Genomic DNA, 9,782 nt, shown 5'->3' with positions numbered 1-9,782 from the left:
CAAAAAAAAAAGAAATGGGATTTGTGAGTCTGACACGTGACACTCTATGGTCATGGTGATAATTGTGAACGCCCTACCAGCAACAGAGTGTGGACGCTTTCGTTTTCACTTCAGAAGGTGTTTCTTACCCAGTTTGGCTGTTGCAGGTACACGATTCTTAAGTGGGATCAGGCGATCTTTACTTTTTTTCTCCAGTGGTAGCTCACATTTTATGTGACGTCTGAAATTCTCCCGCAGAATAGAACGGATGACCTTCACAATGTTAGTCTTGTTCTCAGAATCACTGCAAGTTTAAGGAAACACAGATCTTAATTTCCTTGCTGAAGTAGGACACTTGAATAAAATGTTCCCACTTCCTTTCTGCTGATGGGCTTTAGTGCAGTGGTTTTTTTTTTCAAAAACTTGCTTTAGTAGTGGGTTTACAGCTATCATAAGATCATAGAATGTTCTGGGCGGGAAGGGACATTAAAGATCATCAAGTTCCAACCCATGTGCCATGGGCAGGGAGATATTAACAGTGCTAGACACTTCACACACGTTATGTTTTGAGATCTTAGTTGCTTCCTCTTAGAAAACTACTTGAAAGGTAACATCTGTATGAGGGAATCACCACTTTATGAGAAAGTAATCTCTGTTAACCAGTGGAGAGTGATAAAATCAGTTACTTTGCCCATACCATACTGGAGCAATGTCAGATTTCTGACATTGGATCACTACACTTAATTCACCCATTTGAATTTGTTATACTTTATTCAGTTAAAGACCTAGCTTCAAATAAAGAGTGCCACTTTGAAACTGCTAATGGAAAGGTTACATGGGGGAAATATTTTCCTTTTTTTTCAGTTCCATTAATGTTATTTGTGAAATACATTCTCCATGCAAAGCTTACCTGCTGCACAACTGAAAAATTGTTTCTGGCCTGCCTTCTAGTTCTGACTTGGTGTGAATCAGTTCCCAGATACAGCTGTTCTCTGTTCCTGTGCATGGAAGGAAACATTACTTTTGCATACACTCCACAAAAACTTTGGCATTAGAAAAGACCCCAGTAGAGCTCCTCCACTCTCCAGAAGGCAGTGTTAACTCAGCCACGTGTGGAGTTATAGAAGATCTCAGCTAAGATGGAGCCCAAGAGAAAGTCCCCTGAGCTCTCTTCTTGTGGCAGCCTAGCACTGCCTTTGATAATTTCTCTCTTGGAGAGTTGCTTTCCCCCATTCTTGCTGCTTCTCTGCGTCTTCCAGCCTTAACAGGGCTTGACCCAGGTGTGCTCTGAAGACTTTGTGACACTTTATAGAACATACAGAAGCGGATAAGACTATAAAGATCAGCTTGAAAATAAACCCACAGCCCTTTACTACCACAAACTACAGCCACCTTTCTGCTGTTAGAAAAAACAGGAGGATCAGCACATACACAGCACCAGTGTGTCATCAGGATGTCAACTACAGTAAACCACCTGCTTTTTTATTGGAAATTTCCATTCTGTCATTCCTTCACATCATGTCACATCTCCCTTAATGCACAGAAGTCAGCATACCAAATGAAGAAAGTCTGTAAATGTATCAAGCCTGTGCCCCCTGAGTGCAGAGGCAACGGTGGATAGATAATACTTTCTGTACACCTGCTTGTTTCCAGAGGCTCAGAAAGACATCTGAAAGAAGCAGTATTACAAAATCCCAGAGAAGCATTCAGTCCTAAAGTATTTACTGCATGAGAGTTACCTGCTGTGTTCCCCAGTCGAACTTGAAGAGCAGATAAAGGAATCAGCCAACGAAATTTAAATGGATCCAAGTCACCATAATTATGTACAGCACGAACATTAGTAGGCTGTAAAAAGAAAACAAAGGATATTTCTAAGAAGTAGAAGAAGTGGTGGTGTTTTGTACTACTTTTAAAAGATCTGCCTTTGAAGAAAAACTAAATTGATTAAACTTTCCTTCACTACCTTAAAATGAACTTGTAAATGTAGTTGAAATGGTGATAGACACAACCTTTGGAATTCATAATTGCTTCAACTTTTAAAAGACATTTGATTTTAACTGATAAAAATAAAACTTTGCCTATAAGTACTACCAGGGAAGAAGTTTTCTGTGAAAGAACATACAGACTGTTGATTAGCAGAATACATTAATCATGTAGCTGCTGCTGCTACTTTTAGAGCTCCTCCATCTGTTACAATGCGCATGGTGCAGTATATCACCACTGGTACTTGGAACGTACAATTTGCTACCTGGCTTCCACATTTCAGGCCTGTAAGTAGGTGCAGAGAAGGTTATGTCTATAATGTCCCTTTTCCTTTCCTTCCAGGGTAATCAAGGGTCCATAAAACAAAGGTGTTTCACCTGCACCCTGTGGTAAGGTATGCCATCATAAAAGCTATCTGGAAGAATTAGTGATTTCTGCATAGCAATGTTTCATCTTCAACTTGATAAAATTAACATAGAAGATGATGCGGCTTACTAAATAACAAAAAATATTTATTGCTACACAGATACTGAGCATTTGTTTCAGCAGTATAGCCAGAACTCCAGCCTAGAAAGGGAAAGTGGTGTTTCACCTCAGTCACTCCCTCTCTAGCACTGTTATGGTCCATCTCACATTGCAGTAATATCCTGAACACCCACCATCTCCACTGATACCAGACTTACCATTTTCTTTTTCAGTTTGTAGTTCTCCTTATACACCAGTATTACAGCCCTCTTAAAAACTGAAAAGAAAAAGAAAAAAAAGGAAAACTGTTAATTATAAGCATAATATTACAATATTCAGTGAAAATACTATCTTGGAGAAGCTGATTATTATAGTCATGAGAACGTGAAGGATGAGATAAGCAAACATTGAAAAGCATTTGCCCTGTGCTGAGATGACAACTGGATTTTTCATTCTGCACTTTCATGCAATGGCAGTATTTTTCCCTCAGATTCTGTTCTGAATGTTTAGGATTAAGCCATACTGTACATTTATTCTGAAACCACCACCTATCTATCTTCTCTAAGTCTTCATATAAACAAATACAGAAGATGTAAGTGAGATGTAAAAATTTTCTTTCTGTAGACAGTGGACATTTTCAAGTGGAGTGAAGCGCCTATAGCAGGAGAGTGCCGTGAAGGACAGTCTGTTCTTCCTGTAGTTCAACAGTTTGTTCTTCTGTTTGGACCATCCCCTCCCCTAACCATGCTTCCCAGGGAAGGAGTGCTCTGAGAAAGAGAAACCTGTTTGACATCAACCTAGATTTCTTCTGAAGGTGTTTATCCACTGAAATATTAAAATAATATTTTTTTTTTTAAGAAATGGACTCTTGTTTGTATGCTCTCATTTCCACATCAAGCTTCAGGTTAAAATAGTCTGGATGGGGATTTCAATGCAGTAGCTGTAAAGCAGAAGTTAGTCTGAATTCATAAGAGTAGAATAAATCATGAATTTCCCACAAGTCTCCTTTGAAAGCCTCATTTAACAGATTGTTCTAAATACTCTAATATTGCCTCTTGAAAATCTTCCATAGTTAAATATAGGCAAGACAGCAGCTGAGGGTGGCTCACAGAGTAAACAGTACCAGCAAACAAATAAATAGAAACTTTTTTCATGTTAGGAAAATACAACTATGTATTTTTTCACCTGTAAGTCCACCCTACATATCACATGACCACAGGGATGGGAGTTTGGGGCTTTTATCCTGTGAGAAGATCTAATGTGACCATGGCCATCTTCAGATTTGAAAGCACAGAGTCCTTAAGGAAGACACTTACCAAACACTGTAAGTTCAAGGTCTTTCCTTGCTTTGCCCAGCGATGGGAAAGGATTCAGCCAGGTAACTGTGGAATGCATCAGAAGTTCTCCCATTGAAAGCTCTGTCACCTGTATTAAATTATAACAGTAGGTAACATAAATAAACAGGATAAATATTTGCATCAGTGCTGCATTTTAGTACACATCAATAACTTTAAGGATCTATGTTTTCTGTATTTATGTATAGAAAGAGATCTTCTCTACAGCAGGAAAAGTGTGAGTAATCCCTTTTTTATACAAATATACAAAGTAATAGGCCCTAAGTTATGAAAGCTGGGTAGAAGTTCTTATTATTAATAACTTAGAAGAATACTAAGCTGATCTGATAATCTTACACTTCCATCTAGCCAGTTATGAACTGCCTGATTTATTACCTGTAAGTATCTTTAATTTCTATAGAGTAATTAGTATTAATGACACTACCAATGGCAGAATTAATTGAGGTCTTGTACTCTGAGGCTCCTTTCTTCTGTGGGACACAACATAATGCTGAAGAATATCCAAGGCTGTCATGTTTTGTTTCCCCATAAATGATAAGAAACCAGGTAGTCAACAGGGACAATTTGACTTTTACTAGCAGGAAATGAAACAATTGAGATGACATGTCTCATATCTGATATCCAACTTTACAGATCTGATCTGCTTAGTAATTGTTTGATGTAAATGGCTAAGTTGAGACCTTGCTGCCCCAGTTCTGGGAGATGACTGCACACAGTCTGTATAACTAATGGGTTTTGCTCTGACAATACCATGGATGCCTCAGCACTGGAAGTGCAGAGAATGAGAATAACAGACCTCAATGTGAAATCCCTCAAATTGCCATTTTCATTTATATGGATGAAAAAAATATGTTAAGAACTTAAGAACTCAATAGCATAAAATCTGAATGCCTTGGGGCATGGATAATCTCTGCAATGTTTTGACAAGAAGGTTTTTCCTACTGAGAACTCTTTCTACTCCGGCTTGCAATTCCTGTCAGTCCAGAATGCAGCTCTGGCAGCTGTCTGAAAACTTTACCATAACCTACTGACAGAAAGAAATTTGACAGGCAGATACAAAACAGAAGTCAAAATATTAAAGGAGAACGGAGCAAGCCCAGCGCAAGTAAATTCCCCAGATTACCTCAGGAAGAGAAGAAGCCCCTACAGCAAGCTGGATAATGCTTCAAGAGTCAATGTAATGTGCTGTTTCTTCTCTTACCTCTTTCTCTGTTCCACTTTGTTCTGCAACCAGTTGGTCAAATACAGTGCCATAATCTTCATATATCTTCTGCATCTCATTTATGTGACTTGCTACTTTTTCCATTGCCTTCAGTGCTTCTGTAAGGTTTAAAATTTCATACACAGCTATGTAATTCATTTTTATTTTCTAAATATGGTAATTTTAATTCCCTTGAGGCATGTAAAATGATGTTGCCTTCCAAAGGTTTGGCGAGATGAATTCTAGCTCTGTATCGATACTTTCTCATAGCAACAGTAGAAGAAAAACTTCCTGGTCAGAGTAAGTGAAAAACACTCATGTGGTGTCTTAAGTGGCTGAAAAGGGTGCAATAAGTGACAGTGACAAGCCCCCAAAGTTAGCAGTATGATAGTACCATGGTTAAATTTTGCATCTTGTGGATATAGGGCCACTAGGTCCTCTGGAGTAATCTACGCTCATCCTAGAATAAGTTATCTAATGATCTTTAAGAGAAACAAATTGCATTTGTCTTATCCTAGAATGGACAAAAAATAGAGTGTGAGACTGTACAAGTTCCTCATATGCTGTACACGTGAAATGCTGTTAGCAAGGTTTTATTTAAATTCTGTTTTCCAAACAAGAATGTCACTAGATTCCATTAGATTTTTGTATTAATTCAGAATGAAATTAGACAGGAATCCTTTGTTTCATCAATTCTTAATGGCGCAGTTGTTTCATTGATTCTTAATTTTAAGTTTGGCAGCTATCCTGACCTGCAAATATGTTCCCAGCCCCAGCTTGTTTGGGGAAGGGAACAATATTGGAAATTCCTTTTGAAGTCAGTAAGATTGTCATGAGCTTTTACTGACACTGTATTTTGCCTACATCAATTTTGTGAAAATGACAGTCAATCCATAAAATACATCTCTTGATTTTCATCCACCAGGTGCTGACAGACCTGAAGTGGAATTTGCCATGGTGAAGTCCCAGGCATGTGAGCCTAGAAAAGCAATCAACTCTAATGCATGTCAGATAAGTCTCTCCACATGGGACGACTGCAAACGTTTGACAAAGATCTCTTCTACACAAGCAAGAGTCACAGAAGGACCTCTAATAACATATATTTCCTTCTGTGGTGCTCTTAAACTTTGACATATTTCAAGAACTAAATAATAACCACAAGATGGAGCCTTGGTCAGTGTTTCTCAGTTGGGTTAAAAAAACCCCAAAAGGCAACACTGACCAGACATGCTCCTGTGCATGAGGTTTAAGATCCCAGTCCTACTTGCCATGGCAAATCCTGGACATACCTACTTCTCAAAGGGACTTGGACATAGCAAGTAGGACTTTTAGCTAAAGGAACAAAAAAAATACTTACTACTTTTTAGGAGAGGGAGGGAATTATCTCTAGGTTTTGACAGGTTCTGCGCTATCTACCAGAATGCCTACCCGTATCTGCAGAATTGGCAGGAAATAAAACTTAACTCATTCATTTCTGTAGAAGAAAAGAAGTTACCTGTCAAATGATAATGCTCCTCACTCTCATTGTCAGTCAGAGACACCAGCTCTTTTAAAAGCAGAGGATATTTCAGCACTCTCTGAACAGGCTTTATGAGATATGACTCCAGTGTAGAAGAATGTTGCTTTGTGGGATTTCGAGCATCCAGAAAGGTCTTAAAGGCACTATCTGTTTTGGCTAGATTTAAAAAAAAATAAATAAAATTTTGATCAGTTGAACATGAAAATCATGGAAGCTACCATTATTGAAAAACATGGAATGGCAATTTGAACCCAGCACCAAAACTCCTGCCCTTTTCAATGAATGATTTACAAAGTAGCATATACTATTCATTTCATAATAATTTCTTGCATCAAATAACATTCGAAAGGGCTGAGAGAGAATTTTATGAACATGAGATTATTACTCTGATTTTTCCACTGCATTGCAGTGAATGGCAAAGGAATTAATTCCTGATTTATTCTGCCATTTGTTACTGCTTTTCTACAGTCTGGGCCTGCAGACAACACTAAGTTGTGGAAGGTGTTTCTACAACTCTCCAGGCTACTGCCTGTAGTTTACAAAAGGAATCTTGTTCTTCAGGTATGTACCATACTTCAGCAGAACCTGTGATCTTAGATCTTCCTGTTGAAAGATACCTGATTAGTCCTTGTTTTACATCAATATTTATTCCTTGATTTTATCCAATATTCTCTGCAAGTTGACAAGATTTGTTACAGTAGTTCGCTGCAGTTTGAATTCTTGTAAGTGAATTACAATAATGAAGACAATAAATTACCTCTCTCAAGAACTTTTTGAACTTTGATGTGGTTTGCACAAAAGCCACTGTACAGTTTGAAGTGGTCAGCATAATACAGAAAGGAGCCACCAAGGGAAAACAGCAATTTCTGAAATCAACACAATCAAAATATTAGTTCAGTACTAGAATCCTAAATAAATATTCAGGCATACAACAAGCAAACTCAATGGTGGATTATCTGCTGTCTTTCTATACATATATTATATATATATATATATATATATATATATATATATAAAACATGAATATACTACTGGTAGTAACTTGATGATATTTTTGTATTTCGCTGAGTGTAGAGGTCAGCCTGCAATTTTCTCCTTTCTTCCTGAGCAGGTATTCTGTTTTACTTTATATTTCAGGCAGCACAGCAACAAAAATCAGCACACATAAAACTATGTTGTGCTGGGAAAAAAAAACGTGAGCCATAGGAAGTAAGGCATAAAAGTGCCAAAGCCAGAAGGGACAGAGTAAAACAAATACAGGATTGCTTTCCAACTGTTTTCCCTTTTTCAGGCAGGTGGTAATTATAGGACACCTCTGATGTTCTTGGATGAAGGGGAAGTTGGGAAGATGTGGGAGGGACTGAATCACAAGAGAGAGGTTTTAGAAAAAATGCCTCCCAAAGCAAATGTAAGAAAGAGGAGTAGTGAGGGAGGAGGAAAGCAGCTCTCTCCCCTTTTAATCAATGTTTGCTCCACAAAATGCAGCAATTTTTCAGAAGACCTGCCGGCCATCATGCCCAGTCCAGAGCCAGTGACTCCATTGCCAGGGAATCCACTTCCTTCAGTCAGGGCAGGTACTGGGTAGTGCTACAGCCATTTACACTTCACAGGCCTGCTTCTTGGACCTCACGCCATGGGAAACTCATGTGGCATTAAACAAGAAAAGCTCCCAGTGTGCTGGGGGTTATTTGGGCACAGCGCAGAGAAGCACAGGCAGGGCAGAATTCAGCACAGTGACAATAAACTCTCGACAAAGGAGTTCTGCCTTACAAACACTGCCAGTTTATCCTGTACTCCAAGTCTACTCTGTCTTTTCCCATGTTGCAGCTTTTGCCATGGGGAGGAAGAGAAGACCATGAAAAATAGCACTTGTCTTTCATTGCTGAATACAACTCTGTAATCCAAAGTAAAGCTTCAAACATAAAAGCAACCCTATGAAACTTCTAAGAGCCAGAAACATTTCAAAGCCTGATTTTCACAAACATTTGCAGGCACACTACAAAATATGAAATTATGAAATATTTACCCGGAACTGTGATGGTGTTTCCAATGTATTAAAATCTGAGGAAGAAGATATTCCATCCTCAAGGGTCTCCAAAAACACCTTCTGAAAATCCAGCATTTCTGGCAGGCTGCCGAACAAGGACTCCATCTGTGGAAAACATCAGGCCATGAAGTACAGCACTCCATGGACCTAAAAGGTCTTTTGAAAACACTGGACTAAGGAGATGTAACACACAAAGGGCTAATAATGTATTTGTTGATACTTTTCAAACAGGTTTTATAAAAAATCCATGCAAAAAGTGAAGGTTTCTCGGCAGTTAATTCAGAAGAACAATTACTCTTTAAGAGAAGGAAATGATGCACACACCAGAGAGAAAGGCACTGACTGGTGCCATTCCTATTGACATCTTTGTCATTTGCTTTTTCTGTCACACTCTCAGCAATAAAAAATCCAAGTCTCAAGGTCTTAGCCCATTAAAGAATGACAAGGATCTTTTTTTCAGATATTCCCTCACCTCATCCTGAGTAAGGAAGGTTTCTTTTTGAAGGGGCTCCAAGTATAGCTCGAAGAGGCAGCTCAAGTCCTGCAAAAAAGAATATTTATTTACTTTTTCTGTACCATTTGGAAACTGTTCTTTATGTGGCAAAAAGACATACCCCAAACTTACCCTGAGATAGGGGTAAGTTTGGGGAATTAATTAAAGACACAATTCCTTTTCAGTAACAAAACAGCCTGCGTATTGTTAGCACTGAATTTACTGCTAAATTAGAGACAAACTGATTTCAGTGTGATGTTTTTGTTTCATCCTTAAGTCTTTACAACTTGATTATAACAAATTATATTTTAGCCTAGCAGGAGGAAAAATTGTTACAGATGTTTATTTTTGAATGAGTCCATCCATATGAACAGCATGAAATGTTTTAATTATTTACATAAACGATATAAATAGCCACTTATTTAAACATCTTTAGTAATATTCAGATGGATATGTAGCATTTTAAAACCCTATGAGTTATTAAAGAGTTCAGTTATGTTCTCAGGTAGGTGTGATCAAGGGCTTTTTCAGTCACTTCTTCAAAAATATTAGTGCCATTTTTGAAGACTTACTATCCACACCAAAGCATGAAAGCAGGGCTGGGGCAAACTACAGGGCTCTCCGACCCTGCAAAGAGACACACCAGAAATTCTGTGTAGAAGGAATAATGAGCAGCTCCCTGAAAACATTTCCTGATGCAAAATTTCACATATATCAGTGGCCTCCATAGTCATGCTTTG

The 9,782-nt window shown here is 38.3% G+C and overlaps 1 protein-coding gene across 8 annotated transcripts in view; it reads right to left on the bottom strand.

Annotated features, from left to right (window-relative positions):
- The window catches only part of TIAM2 (TIAM Rac1 associated GEF 2), a 135,482-nt gene that overhangs the window by 1,953 nt on the left and 123,747 nt on the right, over positions 1-9,782 (bottom strand). For all 8 annotated transcript variants that reach the window (XM_064413378.1, XM_064413380.1, XM_064413379.1 and 5 more), the window contains 10 exons: positions 9,022-9,090; positions 8,529-8,654; positions 7,260-7,368; positions 6,479-6,658; positions 4,984-5,102; positions 3,744-3,852; positions 2,646-2,704; positions 1,719-1,824; positions 890-977; positions 129-283 (listed from right to left, as the gene is read on the bottom strand). In XM_064413378.1, the coding sequence (XP_064269448.1) occupies positions 129-283; positions 890-977; positions 1,719-1,824; positions 2,646-2,704; positions 3,744-3,852; positions 4,984-5,102; positions 6,479-6,658; positions 7,260-7,368; positions 8,529-8,654; positions 9,022-9,090 (1,120 nt within the window). The remainder of the gene's footprint in view (positions 1-128; positions 284-889; positions 978-1,718; positions 1,825-2,645; positions 2,705-3,743; positions 3,853-4,983; positions 5,103-6,478; positions 6,659-7,259; positions 7,369-8,528; positions 8,655-9,021; positions 9,091-9,782) is intronic.

Source organism: Passer domesticus, chromosome 3 (assembly GCF_036417665.1).
Source record: "Passer domesticus isolate bPasDom1 chromosome 3, bPasDom1.hap1, whole genome shotgun sequence".
Lineage (NCBI taxonomy): Eukaryota > Metazoa > Chordata > Aves > Passeriformes > Passeridae > Passer > Passer domesticus.
Note: the sequence above shows the minus strand (reverse complement) of the source record. Positions and strands in the feature narration are given on the sequence as shown.